General features: G+C 36.8%; 1 protein-coding gene across 19 annotated transcripts in view; it reads left to right on the top strand.

The window, feature by feature from the left end:
• The window catches only part of LOC139947974 (voltage-dependent calcium channel type A subunit alpha-1-like), a 201,713-nt gene that overhangs the window by 58,676 nt on the left and 116,680 nt on the right, over positions 1-26,357 (top strand). For 17 of the 19 annotated variants that reach the window (XM_071945897.1, XM_071945893.1, XM_071945898.1 and 14 more), the window contains exon 3: positions 22,858-23,094. In XM_071945897.1, the coding sequence (XP_071801998.1) occupies positions 22,858-23,094 (237 nt within the window). Of the gene's footprint in view, positions 1-8,864; positions 9,207-17,491; positions 18,781-22,857; positions 23,095-26,357 lie in introns of those variants that run through there. The other 2 variants (XM_071945901.1, XM_071945899.1) reach the window with 2 other exon arrangements.

Here is a 26,357-nt window from a genome sequence, read left to right as displayed (position 1 = left end):
TATGTTCTATATTTATAACCTTGTTTTTGCAAACATTCTGCCCGCAGTAATTTCTTATGTTACCTGTTTGTGAGACTTGTGCCTCAACTAAAATAGAAACCAGAGTAAACCGATGAGCCTCCGCCGTTAATCGCGTCGTGGAGATACCCACGAACCAACCAAAGACCCGGTCAATGGTGTTTATCTGTCGTATCAAGTCAAACAGGTAGACCGCAATTCTAATATTCTAATGGCAGTTGTCATGGCAATGTCATTATTTTGCGGACGTCAAACTTGAGTGCAATCGTGATTCGCAGTATAGAGGGAGAGAATATCTAAGCAAATTAATGAAACGTGAAAGGGCACCGGTGCCTATGTCTATTTAAGGGCCGTTTTCTTCCTCGATGATGCTGTTTTATTTGGGCGTAATTTGATGAAAATAAAACATTCCATCTGCAAGGGCAGTACTTTTTAGTTTGTTTGACCTTAGCGGTTGCTTAGAAACGATCGTTTATTTTGAATTTGCAACATAGTCATGTGTCACAAGCATTCAGAGATTTTGTGTTTTTGATGCAGACAAAAGGCCTCGACAGCTATGGCTACAGTTATGGCTACAGTTATGGCTACAGCTATGGCTACGGCTATGGCTACAGCTATGGCTACAGCTATGGCTACAGCTATGGCTACATCTATGGCTACGTCTATGGCTACAGCTATGGCTACGGCTAGATTTCCGCGTCATCATACGTTGAGGTACAGGACATCCCTAGCAGCACCCTTAGCAACAGCCGTAGCCGTAGCTGCACGCGGCAATTTGGATACGGTCCAAGCCTCGAATGCCCACGCAGTGATCCTTGTCTAGACGAAACATCTTTAAGATGGAGATACTATTTCAACGGCGTCTTGTCTCATTATTTCATACTCATAAGAGATGATCTCCATAGCAATAATCTCAGAGATACTTCATGGTTGAAGATTCATCTTCTCAGAACTCGTTGGTTATCTATCTCTCGTTGTAACTTGAACTTTTATGTTTGTCCCACTTACTGCATGTCGGAATGTAGAATACACTTGTTCTTTTATGATGCGATCTTATCTCCTGCTAGCTTTGTGAGTGAACAAACGCTTTCATTTTTTGTCAAACAACTGAAAGGCAGTGGACACTACTGGTTTACTCAAAATATTTATTAGCATAAATCTTACTTGATAACGATTATTGGAGAGCTGTTGATAGTATAACACATTGTGAGAAACGGCTCCCTCTTAAGTAACGTAGTTTTCGAGAAAGAAGTAATTTTCCACGAATTTGATTTCGAGACCTCAGAATTAGATTTTGAGGTCTCGCATTTAAGCATCTGAAAGCAAACAACTTCGCGTGGCAATGGTGTTTTTTTTCATTTCATTATTATCTCGCAACTTCGACGACCAATAAGCTCCAATTTTCACAGGTTTTTTTTTGGTTTATGCATATGTTGAGATACACTAAGTAAGAATGAGATCGGTCATTAACAATTACCAAAAGATGTCCAGTGTCTGTTCTGTCGAAATGTTAAAATACACTTGTTCTTTTATCATGCGATTATCGTATCTCGTGCTAGTTTTGTGAGTATAACTAACGCTTTTCTATTTTGTGAATAACATCGCTTTTACTTTAGACATTACTGACCACTGTCAGGAAATTGTGTTTCATTGACTTAATTTCATTCATATGATCACAATATTCCATTAAAGGGAATCAGTCGGTTGGAATTAACAACAATTTTATGTTCGAGAATAATGAACAGCAACACCGCGCTTGTAACTTGCTACATCAAGCGGCAACCTGCGCAGTGGACTTGAACAAATCTAACAAGATTGATTGTTTTCGTCTTAAAACGTTGGACGTGTTTGAACGCAAGAGGGCGTACTTTGGGTTTTACTGCGGATGTTTGTCTCACACTCGGATTGTGATATAGTTGTTATTATTTAAAACACATGTGAGTAGTTGATTTTACGAGCTATTAACCTGTGTATTAGTTCATGAAAAACTGTCAAAATAGTTAACACTATACAGCCGTTATCTTCAACAGCAAACAGCCTTTTTGGTAAATAAGGAAAGAATTGCACAAAAAAATTATTTTTTAAAAAGCGGTTCATGGTAACAACAATGTGAACTATTATTGTGAGTGTGATGGTTCTACAAAAAAAGTGAATAGCAACTTAACTTTATCAGAACCAGCTCTAATCCTACAAGATTTTATATCGTATTACCGCAATTATTTCGTAGTTGAACTTCCACTATAATGCAAATCTTAAAATCCTACCAATTCAGAAATGATTGAATCGGTTGTTCCGAATCAGAGTTTTTGTTTAAACCACGGCTTCGGCTTTGGATTCGGCTTCAGGCTCGTCCTCTCGTCTGAAACCCTGGGCGCGTATACGCAAAGCACGCGCCACTGTCAAAACAACCGCGGGGCCCAAGCTAGCCAAATCCAGTCGAAGTTTCGAAAAGGGCCAGATTAAGCAGAATAGTAACATAGTCCCAACTCGAACAATTATCCATTCTGTAAAGAGCAATCCGATCTCGACCCCACATTAACAATCCACTTGACCTCGCTCGCTCCCCCAACCATCTTCCATCACCCTACATTGTCCTTTTCCCCGAGGCTCCTCAACTCCGAACCGCTCATTCTCTCCCCCACTCAAACCCTGGACCTTGGACCGTCTCTAGCTTAGCTTAGGACCCCCACTTATCAGCGGGCGACGTTCGCTTGATTACCCCGGCCCGTCACCTTATACCGTCCCGTTATCACTCACTCGACTCTCTTGGGACCCATCTCGGCGATCATGGACTTGAAGAAAAACGTCTTGGTGTGAGAATGAATACAAGGTGAACCTTCGCACCTCACTGAAACCTGTCAATGCCATCATAATGAAGGAAAAGAAATACAACAATGTTATTTGGTTTACCCTTTCCAATGTTTTTAAGAGCTGCTCGCGCACTCGCCAGTGTGAAATTGCTATTCTGGTCCTTTAGCAGTCACTTTACTGGATAGGTCCTTTAGCAGTCACATTACTGGATAGGTCCTTTAGCAGTCACTTTACTGGATAGGTCCTTTCGCAGTCACTTTACTGGATAAGTCCTTTAGTAGTCACTTTACTGGATAGGTCCTTTAGCAGTCACTTTACTGGATAGGTCCTTTAGCAGTCACTTTACTGGATAGGTTCTTTAGCAGTCACTTTACTGGATAGGTCCTTTAGCAGTCACTTTACTGGATAGGTCCTTTTAAAGTAGCAGTCACTTTACTGGATAGGTCCTTTAGCAGTCACTTTACTGGATAATTTAAATAGGTTGGCCTACATCATCGTTGTTTAAACCACAGGAGATCGAGCAAAATTATTACCTCAATAAAAATTATTTTAAATCTTATTTTATAAAATAATATTTAAAAAACAAACTGTTTTTGTATCAACGCGAAAATTATGAGGTTCCACAGTCCAACTCAAACAGCGCCCTCTTTTGAAAAATTAGTACGAAGATATTCTTTCAATTTAATAAAATAAAAAATCAAAATATTTAACTCGAGAAATATACACGGTCTAGCAGTTGAGAAACCACTCTAGGATCAAGGGAATTAATGACACAATGATTTGCATTTAGTGAAACTAATTATAGAGCCCCCAAATAAGAAATTTACCCCTTATGTACCAGAACTAATCAAACATGCATCACTTAAAGGTTCCAGTTTTATTTACATTGGAATAATCATTAAGTCTTCCCGTGTAACCAATGTCAGTGTTAAATATAATTACTGCACACTACGAGTTCTATTTCGAAAGGGATTAAAGCCATTTCTCCAAAAGGTATAATTAGCATAAAGGTACCACGTGACAAGCCAGGCGATGCAACCGCGGACGATTACGTAACACTCATTAACACGGTAAATTTATGTATTGGTAATTTACCGGGAGCCTAATTATGCAGATTTGATGATTAAGTGTTAATGAGATCACAAGATACAGATGCGATTTTATGTTCGTGGGTGGCACTTTGACAAAGAGTTAAGTGTCCTTGCTCCATATACTTACAAAGCGTCATGTATCTTATTTAAAGGCAGTGGATACTATTGGTAATCCCACTAAAAAATTGTTAGCATAAAACCTTACTTGGTAATGAGTAATGGGGAGAGGTTGATAGTATAAAACATTGTGAGAAACGGCTCCCTCTGAAGCAACGTATATTTTTGAGAAAGAAGTAATTTCCCACGAATCTGGTTTCGAGGCCTCAGAATTAGATTTTGAGGTACCGAAATCAAGCATCTGAAAGCACTCAACTTCGTGCGACAAGGGTGTTTTTTTCTTTCATTATTATCTCGCAACTTCGCCGACCAATATTGAGCTAAAATTGACATTGACATATCACAGGTTTGTTATTTTATGCACATGTTGAGATACACCAAGTGAGAAGACTGTCTTTGACAACACCAATAGTGTCCAGTATATCTTTAAAAGAAAATACAAAATACAACAGACGGAAATAAATTATTTATTACTTAACATTTTTACCCCTGTAATGATTTGTTATTCACACTGTATACTCAGTGCGTTCAGAGTCATGAAGGAATTCCACATTGGCTACACGTGTTAGATTCGAACCCACGACCCCGTATTATCGAGCAGTTGGCTTACTAAAAACCTCTTGATACCAAAAATGCTTGCCGCCGTTGGTCAAGATTAGCAACATGGTAAAATCATGGAGGAAGAAATAGCTATTTTTTTGTGTTGAGTGGTAGTTCTTACCACTTCTCGGTGGTGGCCTTGGACCAACTGTGAGAGGGTAGAGGGCTTGGAGTAGCTAATTCCTCTATGCCTTACTCATTGATGACGTATCATCAAATTACTGCTAAATCTGTCGTCCTGAAATCAAGATGGCGTCCAGATTGAAAGGTGTCATGATTCATGCGTATATGTAAAAATAGATAACTCGCCGCATTGGTGATGATTTTGTGAAGTGGCTTCTTGTATCGAGCTCTAGAATTGTTTGGTCTGCTGTTTCTAACTGTCAGGAGAGGTGCAGAGTGCACGTGTAGAGTGTGTAGGCCTACTCATAGAGAAGTCCTGTCTCCATGGTGTACTTAGGTCTCTGTCATTTGAAATCTGTGCAAGAAATATCATCAAATTAATATTTATTTCTCGGTATTTATTTTCGTGCAACCAGCCGCTCTATAAGTTTAAACATCTTTGCAGTTCATCACAATGGATCGTTATTAATCATAATATTAGTGACTTTGATAAACGACCGAAACCTCGGTAGTCTTCCTTATACGTTTTGACTAGTTTGATGTAGTCTCTGTCACGAAACGCCAGAGCACTCACATTTTTTAGACTTTGGTCCGACACTACTTAAAGTCTTGAGCCTCGATCTATTACACAAAAATCTACCATGGGGCGTTTTTGATTTAATCACGGGTAAGGTCTTCCGGTAGCTCCCGGTCGCCTCCCGGTAAAGCTTGGAGTAGCTTCCTCGTGATGCCTTACTCATTGACAAAGTGTCATCAATTACTGTCATCTCTTTCGTCTTGAAATAAAGATGGCGTTCAGCTTGGAAGTTTTCATGATTCATGCGTAGATGCAATTTGCCCTTCTCGCCCTATACTGGTTTGGGAGATTTGCACTTTTAGTTTTCTCAAAAGTGGATCTGATTTCTCAATCAACCATTACACTCAGATGAATAACTTTATCAACATCGTGGATGTGTAAACAGTTCTACTCCCACACTTTTTTTATGGAATCCTAACCTTACTTTGAATATCTTGGAAGCGTCATTCAATCCATTCAGCGTGTAGACTGTCGAGTAGCTTTTGCGGCCATTTTGTTTTTACCCGATTTATTGCACAAGCACTAGTCAATCTGTATGTTTTGTGTGTGTTAATCTTACGAACAGATTGGTTATATTCTACCTCCATGGTTCGGCTCAGACTTAAGAGAAAAGCTTCAACAGCTGTTGAAGCCATCTGCCATAGTCATAGCTAAGTCAACTTGAGTCATATCCAATTAGTCAAAGACCGTTATGAGTGACCGGCGCCCTCTTGTGTCCCTGATTGCCTGAATCTATAAATTGATGCAGACTGTCTGTCGTATAGAGAAGACGTTCTCCCCGCTATGTACATTATCATATCCCATTATCTGTAATGGTTTGCTGATGACAATTATCATATGTGCCTTGATGGTTGCGTGTGTAGCCCGCAATAGGGCAGATACTACACCAGAATGTCAAAATGTTCATTACATCTGCACCATCACTAAGAAGATGAAAAAGGGAATTTCTGTTGTGTTTTAGCAACATTAAGGCTTATACTCGTACATTAAGAATTCTTGATATTGGTGTTGAATTTGGGTTTGAACAATATTTGTTACTATTTATACTGATTGTCGATAACTGTACATACCTAAAGTATTGATTATCGATTACTATTAGTAAAATTGCAAACGACATCTGTTTTTTTTCGTGAAAGTGTTTACATTGTCATTTCATGTCACATTAGAACATTATCATGTCCTGAGCAAGACCATGTAATAAATAACAATGTTACCAAATACTCCTTATTGATGCCTAGTACTCTACACATAAACAACACATTCCTACATTTTTGTCAACAACAGTCAATATTATTATTTTTGACTATACTTATTATTTAATTTCTACTAAACTTATTTTTCCAAAAAGTCATCCTCCATGTAATTGTTTGATTAAATCGATTTGATTCTATTCGGCGAACTACGATAGAAGTACGTCTGTCTTTTCCCCAGTAATACTACAAACAGAACCCTGACGATGGGAATAAATTACTGAATTTAATTTGCAGACAGAGGCGTGTTTTGGATTTTCGCTTCAAATCGCTCGAGCTAGCCTTGAGACTAGGCTGATTATTTATGTAGGGGGATTCGGTCCTTCATACAGCTATCAGGGAGGGATTGGAGATTTGTTCTATTTTTATATTTGGGGATGAAGTTGAGTTTGTGCCTAAAAATAAAGTATGACAAAATCAAGGATTGCTATGGTTAGATTTTTACTTTTACTGAAATTAATTTAATTTTATCTATATTGTATTCAGTGATATGTTAATTTACTTGATATTGTTGGAGTTGAAGCTGTAAGACAACAACACTGTTATTGTTATCATGTTTGTGTCAAAGTTTCTGTTGCTGATTTCTAGTGTAACCATTTCGTCTTAATTTATTTTTTCATTTTGGCAAACCCACCTGTCTTTACGAATGAACGCTTCCTTTAACCATTCACTGCATAATGTTAAGTCCAGCGTCTCGCAGAAGAGGTTATTCCTCAAATATATAAACATATTGAATAGGATTCTGCAGTGGTTGTTTATGCTGAAATATTAGAACGGGTATTATATCTTAAATGGTGAGGATGGTATAGCTATTATATGAAACAATTCTACATACTCATAATTTTCTAGAATACCAGACAAGTATTATAGCCCGTGGATTTGTGAGGACTCATTTAGCATGAGTGCACAGCTCATGTCGATGTAGGGTAAAATACAAATAATATCCTATGTCACTGGTGCCATCTTATCAAAATTAGAATATCTGAAATGGGTGAAAATGGTAGCTAGTATTTATTCATGATTAAAATAACTCTTCATAATTTGTAGAATTCGTGGCAAGAAGAGCCCATGGATATGTAAGGACTCGTAGATAAAGTGTGCACAGTGCTGTATAGCTCATAATGTAGGGTAAATCACAAATATGCCCATTCCTTATCACAGGTGCCATTTTCAGAAATGGGTGAAAATGTTAGCTAGTATTTATTCATAATTGAAGTAACACTCTTCATAATTTGTAGAATCCGAGGCATGTCAATGTAGGGTAAATCACAACTAATAGGCCTTTTCCTTGTCACAGTGCCATTTTATAAATATTAGAATGGATATTGTTTCAGAAATGGGTAAAAGTTGTAGCAGTTGATGATTGACAAATGAAACAATTTTCTACATTATATTTGGTAGAATCCCAGACAGGTATAGCACGTGTAAGGGCTCATAGAGCATAAGTGCAAAGGGCTTAGCTCATGTCGATGTAGGGTAAAACACAAACAATATTTCCTTATTACCGGTTTCATTTTATAAATGTTAGAATGGGTACTGTATCAGAAATGGGCGGAAATTGTAGCTATTAAATTTATTCATAAAATGAAATAACAAATCCCAGACAAGTAGGCATACAGCCCGTGAATTTGGATTAAAGAACTCCTATAGCATAGGTGCACAGAGCTCTTAACTCATGTCAATGTTGAACGAAATTAATATTCTTCATCACACCTCAATATACATTTTAGTGTCGCTGATCCTCTCAATTGAGAAACGATTTTCCTCCACATTTGAAAACCTTATAGGTCGTCTGTTGTTGTGACAAATTTTGGGAACACAATTCTTAAAATAAGCTCAGTCTTTGTAATGTACATTCATTGATAATACTGCGGTTTAATTTAATACATTTTCTTAAATATCTTATGTGCCTTTTTTATCGTGTTTAGAGTGTTTCCTATGTTCCATTTGGAGGGTTATTTTGCACTTTAGTTGTACCCTCATTTGTGTTGTATTCTCAAAGAAATATGTTGTGTACAACTCTAATGACTGTACTTCAGTTGACTGCAAGCGCATTTAAGGGAGATAAAATAACTCATTATACACATCAGTCATGCCTGCATAGAAATTGGCCTTATTTGAACGTTGACTCTGTGGCTGGCTTCCGGCCGGTTACGCCATATATATCGTAGTTAACGCAGGGCACCAGTGGTTGATTTGGTCAGCGGAGTATTGGGAGACAACTCTGCATCGATTGGACGTGAAAGCATTGGATGCATTGCAGCTGCAGAGAGTCACTTTAGCGCATCACTGTTACTTCATATCAGCGATATGGTGCCATTTTATCACCAAATTCTAAACCACATGCATCAATTGAATCGTGGAAACATCAGTTAATATGGTATGAAACATACATGAGCCAGTGGACTTCAGTAGAAAAACATTATAATGTGGACGATTCATCACAGTCGTCAGCAATGTTTTTTGTATCGGTTACCTTGGTAAATGAACATTCCGAAGAGAGCGGTTGTCATCTCATTTGACTGCAGCGCTAAACTGGCGTATATTCCCCTTCTCCAAAATGATGGATTTTGATAAGCTACGTAATGAGGATCACGCCAGTCGTGTTCTTCAGAAGTCGTAAGTATTACGTTTCTATTTACGTCCGGTGTTCCTCCATTTTCGTAATCATGAAATATTTTCGTAAAAATTGTGTAATCTGCAACGATGTCAATAAGCCACTCCCATCCACTGCGCGTCTTTTTTTTTCTTCTCTAACATAAACAACTATTTCCACTTGCCAAAGGCGAATATACTACTGCTCTTCTTAATGATTTTAACAAGTGATGCTCAAAATGTTAATAAGGAAATGTGCAATCGGCAGACAGAACAAATAAAGGCCGCACGCTTGTTGTCAGGTAGACTGTATGTACACCGCGATGGATGCACTATTACGCCGTGTATCATGCGCCAGGTATCATGCGCAATGGAGAACATTAGTGACGCCATTTTGGGATAAAATATACTGTATTTTAGTGTTTAATTATCGTCCTCGAATCATTTCCAAGCCATTCTCGTGTATCCTAACTGTATTTTGTAATAACATACACCATACTTGCTTGTTAACAATTCTAAACTCGTCTTATTAATGTAAAGAATGTCATGAATAAAATGTACATGTCTTAGTAAATTGGCATCACATGTAAATGGAGTGCATGTGTTGCAGTTATAATTGAGTCTAACACCCACTGTATAACTCGCAGCTCATTTTAATACAGACACGTATTCAATAGAGGGTGTGTTACCAATCCAGTCAAATGTACAATTATTTTTTTTCTTCTAATTCAACGGTTTTAATTTATGCGAAAGATCAAAAACCCATCAAAGCAACCAGCAACTTATAATAATTTGGAAACCAACTTACATAGTAAAGGGTCATCCACTACAAAATAATTGTGGCAACGCACTTTATGCGATTTAAAAAAGAGTCGTTAAAAAACCTGGCAATTATTTTAAATTATGCCAGAAAAAGTACATGCTCAGAGTGGAACCGTCATACATCGATAAAATTAATAAAACATTACACCCGCCAGGATAAAAAAGGTCTTCAAAATACTCATTACGTTTACAGACACTGGACACTATTTGTAACTGTCAAAGACTAGTCCTTTCACTTGGTGTATCTAAACATATGCATACATTAAAAACCTGTGAAAATTTGAACTTAATTGGTCGTCGAGGTTGACAGATATTAATGAAAGAAAAAACACCCTTGTCGCATCATGGTCACACGAAATTGTGTGCTTTAAGATGCCTGATTTCGAGACCTCAAGTTCTTAATCTGAGGTCTCGAAATCAAATTCGTGGGAAAAACTACCCTTTTTCTCGAAAACTACTTCACTTCAGAGGGAGCTGTTTCTCACAATGTTTTATACTATCAACCTCTCCCCATTACTTTTTATCAAGACAGGTTTTATGATAATAATTATTTTGAGTAATTACCAATAGTGTCCACTGTCTTTAAGCGTAAACATCTAAACCCCCTACACAAATATGATATTTACTAATCAAGGTGACTTCACATTACTTAAATTCCAGGATGCAAAGCGTTTCTATACAAGACAAAATACTCCGCTTATCAAAAACGAAATTGCTGTCTGCTGACGCGAAATTTAATTCCCGCCTAAAACAACAAGGCTTGAGAGAGGTCACAGAGTCACGTGCGGAAAAAACAATAAATAATATCAATCGACAAAAACTAATCGTCACATCATCGTCTTGACCTTCGATGATGATATCCTTATTAATAAAAAGCGGTCAGGAAGTTGTATAAAAGAAAACCAGACAGCTCTAAGGCCAATTCCCTCTACTTAAGAACTTGACCAATAATCCCGCTCTTCGACAACTCTCTCTCTAGCCCCTATACCTGGCAAGCCTATCTGCGCAGTCATGCGTGTCCACGTTCATGTCTTATTCAATATGGTGGCTTCATCATGGTCACGCATCAGTGAGTTCCATGCATAATAAACTCCCTACGGCCCTTATACGGATGGAAGGGAGGTTTAGTGCGTTCTACGTAATGGAACAGGGTTTGATGGTTATTAACAAAATGTCAATGATAATTCAGAGTACTTGTTTAAATTATTTCTAATTTAACATACATTGTACTTTTGTTAATACCCTTAATGGCGGTTTCCTTATAGATACGCGTACAATTTTATGACGTAATGTTATATTAAAAGTAATGCGGGCAAGATGATTATTCTTAACGTGGGATGACACTAAACTATCGAAGTCTGCTATTTGATTATTCGATATACTAAATATTTGGGTTTGAGTTATTGTTGTTTAATGGTAGAGGAAGGTAATGTTCTGACATCGACAAGAATGACGTCACCATAGACAGACGACTGTGCGGCACCTAAATGTAGCCCGAGCCCTAAACGTAGCCTGACCTAAATGTAGCCCCAAACATGTACTAGTTACATCATAAAAATACTCTATAATAACAAAATGATTTACATAATTCATAACAATTATGGAGTTTACAATTCACTTTAACGCTATTTATGATTAGCTTTTTAATTTTAGTTTCAGTCTAATGAGTAATTAGAAACTACATTGAGTGTCTGTACTTTTGTTTACTAATTACCCTTTGAAATCATCTGGAATGTAATTTTATTTTTTATTTTCATAATCATGTTTCGCTGTCGTCTTTCAATGCTGCCCACTGCGGCTTACATAATGTCTAGAAAAATGAAATGAGACTGATGTTTAAAGGAGTGGACACTATTGGTAATTACCCAAAATAACTATTAGCATAAAACCTTTTTTGGTAACGATTAATAGGGAGATGTTGATGGTATAAAAGACTGTGAGAAACGGCTCCCTCTGAAGTACCATTAGTTTTTGAGAAAGAAGTAATGTTCCACGAATTTGATTTCGAGGCCTCCGATTTAGAATCTGAGGTCTCGAAATCAAGCATCAGAAAGCACACAACTTCGTGTGACAAGGTTGTTGTTTTTTCTTTCATTATTATCTCGCAACTTCAACGACCGATTGAGCTCAAATTTTCACAGGTTTGTTATTTTATGCATATGTTGAGGTACACCAAGTGAGAAGACTGGTCTTTGACAGTTACCAAAAGTGTGCAGTGTCTTTAATGCCGTTCATTTCCTGGGATTTAGACGAACCATGGCACATTCGGTGTAATCCTAATTAGTGTTTTCATATGACTCTGAAATTATACTGACTTCTATTTAGAATTCCTTAATCCTCCACCCATACAATAAATTGTAAAATGCCACCTATTCGTCTCAATCTTAAGAGCCAATAGATGAGGAGGTCTGAGGAAATGAATGCATTGTTAGGGATGTTTTGAACAATCGGTTTATTATCTTGGAGAAATTATTCTGTGCACTTGTTTAATCTGTGACAGATTATAGTACATAATTCAGAGAAATGCACAGAGGAAAAAAATGTTACTTCCGATGTATGACATAATATATTTATCCTCAAATCCGAAACCCAAGTTGTTAAAGACACTGGACACTATTGGTAATTGTCAAAGACCAGTCTTCTCACTTGGTGTGTCTCAACATGTGCACAAAATAACGGAATAAATGGAAGAAAAAACACCATTGTCACACGAAGTTGTGTGCTTTCAGATGCTTGATTTCGATACCTCAAAATCTAGTTCTGAGGTCTCAAAATAATAATCGTGGAAAATTAATTCTTTCTCGAAAACTACGTTACGTTAGAGCTTCAGAGGGAGCCATTTCTCACAATGTTTTATACTATCAGCAGCTTTTCATTGCTAGTTCCCATGTAAGTTTGTATGCTAGCCATTATTTTGAGTAATTACAAATAGTGTCCACTGCCTTTAATAATATAAATTTTCAATTCTCTCTGAATTTAGCCTGTCCACAGACGGAACTTAAAATCAGCTGAGGTTTTCACGGGCAGTTACCGTAAAATCACTAAACTCCATCTCTCCCTTGTCTGTATCGCCAATACGGCAAATTTTAATCATAAATTCATCACCTGTGTATAGTTGACACATCAGCAATTTATTCTGCCCGGTTTTGTCTATGACAGCATTTTCTTGGAACATTGCTTAAAAACTAGCCAAGGTTATGTCTACCCTTATCTTAATTAATGTTCACGCGTGGTGAAACAAAGGTTGGTGTGTCAGCTGATTCAAACAATAGAATACATTAGAAATGTGACTGTCGTCTTCTACACCTGTTCAGATTGCCATCAGTCAATTTAGAAATTTATGTCCTGCTAGAGTTACACCGTTCCTGCCTTTTGCCATCTTTGTTTTATTATAATTTTTATCTACACAAGTAATTCAACCGTTATTTAGAACCTATTCGGTCTTCACAACTATCAGTCTTACAGGCCCTAATAAAATACAATTTTTATTTCATTCTTCGGACAGTGCAGTTATATCAAGCAGAGGACTTCGAGGGAAGGGAAAAGATATAAAAAAATAAAATAAAAATAAAACAGACCTTGTTCATAAAAAAGGGTGACAATTCATATATGCATGTGCTATACATTACACACTTTAAAAATTGCAGTGAAAATGTATTGTTTAACAAGAAAGCAAACCAAAGACAACAATTAATATCCGACAAAAATTACTTGACGACTTTTTGATATTTGAGAGAAACAACATATTTTGTGAGAAAGATAATAGGCCCACCTCCTACTTCAGGATAATCAAGAATCTGTGTAATGATTTAGAATCCTCTAAACATAATTTTTTGTTTCAACACTGTAAAAAGGTTAACTCTATTAATTGGGAAAAAAAATCACAATGTGCTTGTCGTTAATTTGGAAACAGAACGATTATTAATTGAGATGACACAATAAAAAACATCGGTATTCCTGGTTAAAATGCTAGGAGTCTTTGAGAAATTACGCACAAGGATGGACCCTCGATGACAACAACCTCAATGGCTGAAACCATTAAAAAATTCCGAAGATAAAAATAGAACGAAGATGTGAAGGTGCTATGTTGACGTCATTGTTTGTGCTATTAGCAGTCGATGTTTTTGTTGTTTTGTTTTGGTTTGTCTAAAGGAGTGTTTTTTTTTTTTTTATTATTGCATTTTGTCCTTGTGGTTTAATAACGGAATGTTTAATTTTAGGAAACGGCAAGGTATCAAAGAAACGTTGAGTTATTAAAAATGACAGATGAAGTCCCACGAAAAAAAAAACAGAAGCAAAATGGAATGTAAATCATGTGTTCTATATGGGGTGTCTATTTTTGTTTATACTTGACAATGTCTAGACCAAATTAATTGGTTCATGTTTCTAACAAATTCTGGACGGACTATATAATACACAAAATAATCAATTTCTGAAATGACTATATCACGAAAACATCTGTTTTAGTACGAGATGAGGAATCACTTGTATGGAGCCCGAACGTAAAAATCACCTTTTTATAAACTTGCAACGTCACTTTAAACCGAAACACCTGTAACATGGGGCTTTTCATTTCACATTATCGTTCAGTTGCTACCTCTGTATTACATTCGAATATGCAACCTAACACGGTGGCATTTGAGAACAAATCCAATATTATAAGACCTAGACAGTTAGTTTATTATAATATTTATTTCAACTCAACAATGACAAAGTGTTGTTTATATTATTTTCCAAGTTATCACTTATTTCCACCGAAACAAACCTTTTCTGAATTAGCCACGGTGTCTGTGTTTTTCTTGGGTCTAATTCACTCGCATCGACGTTACACAAAAGCATCACCTATGCATGTTCGTTGCCATGACAACACAGGCAATTTCTTAATGCTCACATTTAAGAAACCGTATAGCGTCCTATGGTCGTAATAGCAAGCCAGTACAAGCGCTGACTGTAAAATAGTCTAATTTAACCCTTGTCCTTTCAAAACGTGACCTTTACGTTCGTGTATATAGAGAAAGGCTTTTTGTGATTATTTGAGGACAGGTAAAAACCAAATGCGCGTAGTGTAGGTTTAGGACAAAGGGTTAGACAATACAGGCATCATAATTATTCTTCTTGAAAAATGGGAATTTAATAATCACTTCTATGGGGTTCCGTTTCGAGTCGTAAGAACTAATCATTTCCATTTTTATAACAATATTGTGCATCATCTTCCTTTTAATAATAATTTAAAGGCAGTGGACACTATTGGTAAATACTCAAAATAATTATTAGCATAAAATCTTAATATTGGTAACGGGGAGAGGTTGATAGTATAAAACATTGTGAGACGGGCCCCCTCTGAAGTGACGTAGTTTTCGAGAAAGAAGTAATTTTCCACGAATTTGATTTCGAGACCTCAGATTTAGAATTTGAGGTCTTTAAAATCAAGCATCTGAAAGCACACAACTTCATGTGTGAAGGATGTTTTTCTTTCCTCGAAACTTCGACGACCAATTGAGCTCAAACTGTCACAGGTTTGTTATTTTATGCATATGTTGAGATACACCAAGTGAGAAGACTAGTCTTTGACAGTTACCAATAGTGTCCAGAGTCTTTAACTCGAATGACTACAAAATGTTGTTATGACTCGTTGGTCAGTGATGGTTCAATTTTATGTTTTTGTTAGACTGAGTAGTTGATTTATATAAGCTATTTTCTACAAATATGGATGAATCATAATAGTAGTTCCGAATTATTTTGAAGAAGTCTTTACAAGCTTAGATGTCATAGATGCAAACAAAGTTTGTCGTCTTAAAGTGTTTTCTCCATAAGAACATACTGATCGAAACGTCGCGTTGAAACCAACGGTTCTTTTCAGAACCACCCCAGCTCATTAAGAGATAGTCATTACATGGTGTTACCGCAAACCTTTCCATATCGTATTTTCACCATGCAAAGCTTCTAATCTACTTGTCTTAAAGTATGTCTTCAAATAAGTCGTGGGTCGCGAGGATGCAAAGCATGATTTGCAAGACATCTTAGGCGATCTTAGTTTTCTCTTTTAGATGTTTCGATCCGAACATGGGTTGTTGCGGATATAATTGACGTTAGAAGGTTTGCCTTGAGTAAGGTTTAACTACATTTCATTTGTCTAAATTAATATTTATCGATGTGGATGGCAAGTGTTTGTTGAATTTGTTGAAATGTTATCAGGATTAATTGAAGTTGAGTATTTTTCTGATCATTGTTGATAAGCTGCCTCAGGATGATAGCGTCCATAAGCAAAAAAACAACAAACAAAAACAACAAAAACTAATTAGTGTTGATACACAGAAATGTTGTTCACAGTTCAGAATATTTGCCAAATTGACAAAATTCAACCAAATTTTGAAAAATCATGATATATATTTCTAACTATAAGGTCGCTCACATGAATGTCCCGGGATAAATTAGTTCTGAAAAGAAAAAGCGCTGGATTTTGTTCTCCATTGAATGTTACTCGAAAATGTCCCGAGGGCCGGATCGTGTTCGGGCGTCTCTCTTCATAGGTCGAACGTCTCCTTGCTTGAACTTTAGTCTTTAAGATTTTATATTTTCATTTGAGGATGAATAGTTTGAGATTGCCTGCAGGTTTGAAGGATTTTCCAAGCCTAGTTCCAGGGACACTATCTTCATTCTCTGTAAGAAAGACGAGTTGAAGAATTAACTATTACATGTTTTTTATTCACTGTGTAACATAATGGTGGTTTTCTTATGCCATTCTTACGTTAGAAAAATTATTTCCTTTTCTAAATTTCCCTTATTTAAATAGTTCAAGAATATACAAGAGAAATCAGCTCAAACGCAATAATTTGGTGAACATAGGAATGGCGGAGATGCTCGCCTCGCGTACTATTTATAGAAAACATTACGTAATCATTTACACGCTCCATTACGAACGCGCTGCACCTGTCGTGCAACAACGAAAAGAAAATTAACTTCATCTTTTTAAAAAGGTCCAACCTTCACATAATTTGGTGCAAGTTCCATTTAAAATCAAAGATTATAGAAATCATGTTACCATAGAGTAAAATGTAACTATAATACATTGGTTTGAGATGTGTTTTCTTGGGTGACACCGTGGAGGTAGAAACTACGGTGGTGCTATTCTGGGTGCGATCGTTTAGCTTCCCTGGGTCGACCACGGTGTGCGGCGTTTTTTTTTCTTTCTTCCAGGACGAATGTGGGTAATTATCTGCACACGTTCGTCCTGGGAAAAAAAAACCGCCACACACCGGGGTCGACCCAGGGAAGCTAAAAGAGCGCACCCATTATGCACAACCTTGTCCTCTAGTTAGTATAGGAATAACGTATAGCTATTCAAACAAACATTTCTTGCGAACGCTTTCAGACAAAACTGTTTTGTGAACGATTGAAGCATAGCTGGTCAACACTGATACAACAAAGGATAAATCCGCTGCTCAAATAAAGCCAATCTGGTATTAGAGATGACGGTACTGCCTGCTACCATAGTACAGCCACAATCTCTCGGATGCACTGGTCATCACAGGATTTTACCCTTGAATTATCAAGTGTTTTTTTTTTTCTCTGTAAAACCTTCTAAAGTTTGAACTTTTGTGATTGACATCGAATATTTCCAGCCGTCAACTAGCGGTGTTTTGGGCCATTGAAGGACATGGATTGTGCTGTGACCGCTCAGATTTAACTGACGACGTGTGGATATACCGTAAACCAGCTTAAAACAGTCCTTATCCATACGAAGATAAGCTTCTTCGTCTTGTTATCATCTCAATATACGTACTGCTGTCACGTCAACATCTAAGATGGAGTTTGTTAACTTAGCAGTTGTCTACTCATCATAGGGCAGGTTGAAATTCACAAGGATTACATTGTAAATGGAACTACAGAAATTTATGTTTTACTTCTGAAATTCTGAAGACTTCTCTAACATCAAATTGGAAGGAAGTAACAGAACGTTTATACGATACTACTCAGTTGGGATACACAAACTTAACAGTTGTTGTCTACTCTTAAGGCAAGTTGAAATTCACAAGGATTGCATTGCAAATGGAACTACAGAAATGTACATGTTTTACTTCTGAATTTCTGAAGATTTCTCTAACGTCAAATTTGAAGGAAGTAACAGAACGTTTATGCGATCTAAATTGAGACACACAAACTTGACAGTTGTTGTCTACTCTTAGGGCAGGTTGAAATTCACAAGGATTACATTGCAAATGGACTATACATACATGTTTTACTTCTGAATTTCTGAAGACTTCTCTAACGTCAAATTTGAAGGAAGTAACCTGAGTTGAGATACACAAACTTGACAGTTGTTGTCTACTCCATCTAACTCTACCTCCATGTCTACTCATAAGGCAGGTTGAAATCGTAATGATAACGTTTCAAATGGAACTACATGTTGTATCACTTCTGATGATGTTGTCTGAAGATTTCTCAACGTAAAGTTTCAAGAAAGTAACACAACGTTTAGAAGACACTGCTGAGTTAAGATACAATTGAATTTCATGCATAAAACCTTCAAAGCGAATCCCCGATTACCGAGTTGAGACACAATTTAAGTTGCTGTAAACCTTTAAGGAATCCTTGTTACCGATTGCACCAACTTAAGATTCAAGATGGTGTCTGGAAAGAAGGAGCAGGGTGGTATGAGTGGTTTACTGGGAAGTGTTCTAGCAGCTACAACGGATATTATGTATGGCACATACACAGTGGAGGTAGAACCACCACCAACAGCTAAGCCCAAAGTCACATTTGGTCACATTGAGTCGTAAGTATTAGTGGATAACGACAGAGCCAATTTGTCATATATAGGATGCGACATTTATGCCATTAGAAATGTCATTTTGATTGCCAACAGCTACATGTAAGCCCAAAGTCACATTTGGTCACATTGAGTCGTGAGTATTAGTGGATAACGATAATGACAGAGCCAATTTGTCATATATAGGATGCGACTTTGTCATATATAGGATGCGACATGTAGAAATGTAATTGTCACTTGATCGCAAAGTTGTTGTTTTGTTGGGAGTTAAATTGGGAGTTAAATTGTTCACTCTCGATACTCGATACTGCAAATCATGGCTATCAACATGACACAGACCATTCACTAACCAGCAGATACCACTGGCCACTTTAACAACAACTATTTGGGGTTTTCTCGTGAATTATTGCAATCCGAGAATATCCTTGGAAATTAAAGGCCGAATAAATTGTAATCTTCAAAAGGACATTTTCTTTACCGGGAATATTATTTATCGTATGTTAAAGAGCGCCCTCCCTGTAATGTCACAGCGACTCGGACGTGTACGCATGAGCAGATACAAATCAACTACGTCATCAATTATACAAATAGTTTGTATAAGTGTTACAAGCACCTGTTGAATTTTTGTTCCAGTAAAAATGACATGATCAATCAAACGTCTGTCACTGTGTAGTTTGTGCAGATCTTGCAAACACACTTTGCGTTTAAAGGCACTGGACACTATTGGTATAATTGCCCCCAAATAGTTGTTTGCATACAAACTTTCCTGGAAACTAGAAATGGAGAGCTGTTGATAGTATAACAAAAACATTGTGAGAAACGGCTCCCTATTAAGTAACGTAATTTTTTGAGACACATTAATTTATCATAAAACGCTTGAATCTGAGAAAGACTTTAGGCTTTAAGCGTTTCTTAGACATCTAAAAGCAAACAAATTTGTGCAACAAGGGTGTTTTTCTTTCATTATTCTTTTGCAACTATATACGCTGACCAATTGAGCCCAAATTTTCACAGGCCTTTTTTAATGATACGTTGAGAAACACCAAGTGAGAATACATGTACTGATCCTTGACAATTACCAAACAAGTCCAGTGCCTTTAAGGGCGATTTCAAATTACAGGCAGTACACTATTTCAAAGAAGGCAATTGCAATGTCTACCAGCATTTTGTTTTACGAGATGTTGAATTAATTTTGCATCTACGTTGACCAGCAACCCCACATCATTTGAATATTATCAGTCAAATAGTTTGCAAATTAACAGCAGACATATTATTATTCAAAGCACAGTCTCTCAAGTTTTTGATTTGGTGGTTTGGAGGTCGGGTGTTACACTTACTCTCATGGTTACATCAAATTAAGAGTTTATTGTGCTCTATGGTGAGACTGGCACTTGGTATAATTGTAGTACCAAAAAAACAATTGCAATGTTAAAGGCAGTGGACACTATTGGTAATTACTCAAAATAAAAACCTACTTGGTTACGAGGAATGGCCGGGGAGCTGTTGATGATAGTATAAAACATTGTGAGAAACGGCTCCCTCTGAAGTAACGTAGTTTTTGAGAAAGAGGTTATTTCTCTCATAATAAAAGACTTCTGGCCAGAAGCCTTTTATTCCTTTCTGCTGTTTTGTACAACAAGGGCGTTTTTATTTTTACTCTTTCATCATTTTCTTGCAACTTCAATGACCAATTGAGTTCAAGTTTTCACAGGTTTGTTATTTTATGCATAATGTTAAGATACACCAAGCGAGGAGACTGGTCTTTGACAATTACCAATAGTGTCCAGTGTCTTTAAAAATGTTCCATATTCAATCAAACAACACTCAAAATTGAAATAGATGTAGTATACATGATACTCCCATTAAATATAACAACAATTAAGTGGGCATTATAAAGACTAAGGGTGCTTATAGCCAAGCAGTAATATTGTGCGACAGAATTTCCTGCAGAGCAGACATAGACACTTTGATGTATTATAGACCAAACCTTGGGCTCATTTAATATCTCTCAGTGAGCGTAGACTTTATTATAAGTGCTGCATAAATTACTGTCTAACCATATAGTTGGAGAACAATCCCTCTCCTTATGTGTTGGGTTTCTTACCGTTCTAGGTTTAATTTACAGTATTCGTTTCCAGACTAAATGATTACTGCTTAAATACATGGAAATGCTTAGCATCATAAAAAGCAGAACTGGTGACTGGTAATATATATGACATTGCAATTTGGTTGGTAACCTGCTTTTGCTAAGCGATAATGGTCTGTGCTAAGCAGATTTGATTACTTAGTAGCTGAGTGAAATTGCTGCCCAGATGGTGCTGAAATGTGAGATTATTTTACATCTGTAAGAGGAGACTGAATTGATATTTAGTGTATCAGACACAGACACGCTCAGGTTTCTTCTTTATGGAATTACACCTCTAATTATTCTGTAAATATCCCAAGATAATTTGCAATAGTCAACATGATGTCCAACCCAGCACGATATTTTATTTTTAAAGCTCCCTTGATCTTCGTTTTCCTCCTAAAACTTAAAAACCCTATTTTCTTCAAAAAAGGTATTTTGAAGTTGTCTTTCTATGCATGTATTCAATATTATTGAGTACTTGGCTTTATATCTGCATGCTCTATCATTTCATTAACACTAACCGCATCAAATCAAACTTTCATTTTCTAATAATATATTTTCATATTTCTCAAAATGGCAACATAAATTTTGTTTCACAAAAAGTATTTTTAAGTAGTTCATCTTCTCTCAACCATTTGTTTGTATGCTGACTCTAATCAAATAAGTTTGATAACATTATTATTTCTTTTCAAGTTGTGTTTATTGGAAGAAACGTATGGGTCAAAAAACACATCACCCAATTACCTCGATATTATGAAATGATCGACCTGACGAAATTTGAAGTCACTAACGTTAAAAAAAAATGAAGAAAAAAATATATGTAAAAATAGGCCAACCTATTCAAGCAAAAGAAAACAAAACAGGCTGGGTTTTTTCTGTCCAGCTCATATTTTATAGTTTTGAAAACTGGCGTTGAATATTTGTTTTAAATCCAAAACCCATTTAAAATGTTTACAAAGGCAAAAACCATGTTTGGAATAATACAATCATAAATAATGCACATTAAAAGAAATGAATTAATCCTCCCTGGAAACAAAATTAGCATTATCCATTTCAGGAGCTTATCATTTAGCATAGACTTTGTAGCAAGCAAAGAGGACACTGCACTTGTCCACAAATAATACGAGGTTGGTCATTAATGGACAGACAATAATTGAGCACGGCATCTAAAACAGTTATCTCCGCCGTAGTGTCCATACATAAAGTGGGAACCCACGGAGTTCATCAGAAGATAGCAAAATATAGCCCTGTACACAGATGCACATGACAGGCGCTATATGTATCGCCTACTAGCCGTAGCTATGTCATTAATCCCCCTGTTTGCATGCTAGTCGTGTGTTCTTCATAGACTAGGTTGTTCTAACGCTTACACAACCCCACGTATTTCCATATTGACTAGTGTGGAACCGATGCCCGCATAAATTACTTATAAATATGTATTACTTGACATAGGTGCGCACTGCGAATAAAAGTAATACCATAGAGCAAGGTCGGAGCAATATAAAGAGAATAGTGTATGGTGTCTGTGTGCATCATATTGAACGGTTTTCCTACAGTTCTGTAGCGTGTACGTTGTATAGACGGACAAACAATCGTTTGCTAATCGAAATATAATTTGTGTTTTGACCATGGCCAAATGAATAACATCTCAAAATGGATTCTTATAATTGTGGCTAGGATTAGGAATTGTCACTGCATGAAGATTGAACTGATGTGCACATCGGACGAGAGGAAAAGATTCAAAACTCTGTGAATATTAAAACAGGAGTACATCCATATACCCACCTGAATGTCAGCTGTTGTATACATGATCTTGATGTAGTAAACGTGCATGCTGTTTGATTGTGTGACTTAACAAACTAAAAGATGCAGTGAAATGAAGGATGACACTGTGTCTTAAGACTTCCGTATTGACCAACTCATCTTTCTTATTGCCTTCTCTTTGATCCGCACAGAATGGCCGCCCTTTCCTCCGGGCCTACCTCTCCGTTCTCGGATGCCTTGGACATAGCTGGCTTCGGCGGGGATGGGACGTCACCGGCCCATGGAGGAGGCAAGGGAGGGGGGTCGGGAAAGAAGCTCAAGGGACCAGCAGGATTTATTATGTCTATGGTCACAAGCAATAGGTCATTGTTCATCTTCAGCGAGCAGAATTTCATCCGAAGATGTGCCAAGTGGTTAACAGAGTGGCTATATCCTTTTAAATAAAAACTTCATTTTTAAACTCCATTCTAGTTTTAAGGTTTATTTTTTCATGCTTCCTGTGGAACGGATTGTTTTACAATGGTAAGTTGGAATACTCTTTTAATTATTCTTATTATTTTATCATTCGTAAAGTTTTAAAGTAAAAGATATTTACCAATGTTGATGGAATGTATAGAAGTGGGTGAGTATAGTTCCCTGAGAATGTAATTGTGTTAACGCACGATATCAAAAGGGACCTAACTATATTACCTCGTAGCCTCGGCTTAGTCACTGTTATCATATGTACAAACTGTTCACATACATTTATTACACAACAGCCATCATCAATAGATCCCCCGCAGATTAAGGCACCATACTTTTTCAATCCAGCCGTTTTTCATTACCATCGACAGTGTCTAAATTGGTGGACTGATTGATTGATTGATGGGCATAATCTTGAATGTTATCGCTCCTGCCAACAGCTACAGCCGTAGCCAATTACAGCCACAGCCATTCATTCTCAATGTAAGCTGAGGGTCATGACACCCCTTGAAAATATACACCTATCACTACCTAAGGAGACGAGGTACCATTCCCATATTGAAGTCATCGATTAAACCATGCAGCAGAACACTTAAACTACATAATAAATTAAGGTTGTGCGTGAATAACTAATGTGAAATATTATAATGAGCTGAAGTAATTGTTCCTGTCAGGCCATTTCAGTTCTCTCATTGAAAGTTTTTGAGTAGGGCCCATTGAATGAGTATATTATGAGCTAACTTTGCTACTGAGGCTAAGCTGAATATTAGATACTCATTTTAAATAGTCTACTAGATGACATAATAGTGGCACTGAGTTATATTATAACCAAGTGCTACTTTTGTGTCCGCAATGAGGAGCTGATATTATACTATATCAGCGCCATTGTTTTTGGTATTCAAGAAATAATTTCGTAAGAAGTTTTGCACAAACTCATTTTGACGACCCAAACTCATAATGTTGTTACTTTTTTTGAACAAGTTGACAAATTGGATAAGATAATATTCGAATTGTAAAACAATGGTTCACAGCATTTTATGTTAAAGTTTCATTTTTTGGAAATTAATTCCTCAAACTTTCCGGTTCGAGTCACTGAACCGTGCTATAGAATAATGACTCACAATCATTATTATAATGCCGGTATGGGAATGTGTACTATTGCATGATATGTCAAAATGCCCGCATAACAATAGATAAACTTTAATCGAACTAACAATGCTAACAAAGGTCTGACATGGGCTCAATGGAAAATAGACTGGTCCCTTATTGGAAGCAGTGCTGTGGGCTACCTAACGTATACAGGTTATACGACCGATTTCGCTGCAGTTACGGAATAACAATCTAGCTAGAAAAGGGTAGATTTTCCCGCCTCAAAATTAAATGAAACCTGTAGGTATAATTTAATTTTAATTATTGACTGAAATTCAAGGAAAAATTGTGTTATGATTTCATTGGATGAGTATCAGTAATGTTGACATAGCCTAGATCACCAAGTAGCCTATTGGACGTCTTGGGACTTAACTTTAAAGAGGAGGGATGTTTTTATTTTAACCTTCGAGAAAGACTCTTCCATGACCGTTAACTATTTTTGTTGCATGTAGTTGATGACGTAGCTGAGCACTGGATAATGGTATTTGAATTGTTTTATTTCTTGTACACAATTACAATCTATTTACACTCATATGACTCAATTTCCTTATTGATTAAAATTATTTTAAAAAATTCAGCAAAGATCACGACTTGCCATATTCGTTCAAGTAGGTCTTTAAGTGGCCATTTTGTTCGGTAGTTTCGTAGAATAGGCCCACTGAAAGGCAGTATGGTGTCTGAACTGGTGTTTGACTGATGCTTGTAATTCCGCGAAAATAAAAAAATACTGCGTAAATAATGAGGGATGGGCGCCATTTTATCGTATGCATTAACACGAAACACTAAACAGCAATTTCCTTTGCGTTCAACACATTCATTTTGTTTTGAAAAAACACCCCCATAAAATCCCACGGTTTATAATTAGAACGTGCTGGTAGATGTTCGTACAATGTCCATCCCAATCGACGCACCATTGCTTCGCGTCATTCCATCGAGGACATCTAGCGTGTTAGAACCACTCATACGGAAGCATTTTTACCGATTTCTCTTTTCTCTTTTTTATCTAGTAGACCCCCCATTGTGTTAGGTTTACCACGTGTGATGCATGGCTCATACATACATGGCATTCTTACCGATCGTTACATCCAAGTGCATCTGCTTTATGAAAGAACGGCCATCAAATAAACTGACCCACTTACGTCAGATGGTTAATTTACATACTGATCAAAATAGAAATAATAATATGCTCGTTGAAAAGATCAGTATACAACATTTGTTTAACATGCATCTTTTGAAAGCCGAAACCAAACATTTTACCTCAACGACTAACACAGCCAAATAAATAAATTAACATAATAATATACATGTTACATAATATTATGTTAGTACAATGGTAACTTCCAATCATTAGCAACACAGATATCCTGTTTAAGCTGATAAAATGAATAGTGTTTTTTTCTGTCAATCGATATAAATCACGTCTATGAATGTTTATTGTTAACAGTGGTTCTTTGGATGAGCTATTTATTAGGCCTTGCTGTACATGACATAAGATATATCAGTGGATTTGAAACTTTGCATGGTGAAAGTACAACTTGTTTGCGATAACATCTATTTTGAGTACTGTTGGTTCTGAAGACGATCAGAGCATACTGATCGAAACGTTGAGTTGTCAACCACCGGTTCTTTTCAGAACCAACACTGCTAAACAAAAATAAGATATTCACATGGTGTTACCGCAAATTTTCTCTTAGATAAGATATATAGTTGTGCCCATTTATGGATCCCCAATTGGTCGAGGAAACTCACCATTGTGGTAGTTTTCTTATAATGCTGATGTGGATGTGTTGGTTTTCATGCAATAATTCGGGGTGTTTATTGCTAGTGCAAATTCTTGCCCGTGTCTTTATGAAAAAATGGGTTATCCGATGTACGTGCTTATATAGTGAATAGATTCTTATCTGGGCACCAAGCACTACAATTTGCAACGTCATGCAAAGAGTGCCTAGCTAATGGCCCTTTTGCAATTTGTAGGAATCATTTTGGTCAGATTCCCTGCATCACATACTAGTGAATCAGGTGTTTTTTAATGTAAGTACCAGACTATTCAACTTATGAGTCTCTATTTATTTGTTTGGAC

The sequence above is a fragment of the Asterias amurensis genome, chromosome 15 (assembly GCF_032118995.1).
Source record: "Asterias amurensis chromosome 15, ASM3211899v1".
Taxonomy (NCBI): domain Eukaryota; kingdom Metazoa; phylum Echinodermata; class Asteroidea; order Forcipulatida; family Asteriidae; genus Asterias; species Asterias amurensis.
This window is presented reverse-complemented; position numbering and strand designations above follow the sequence as displayed.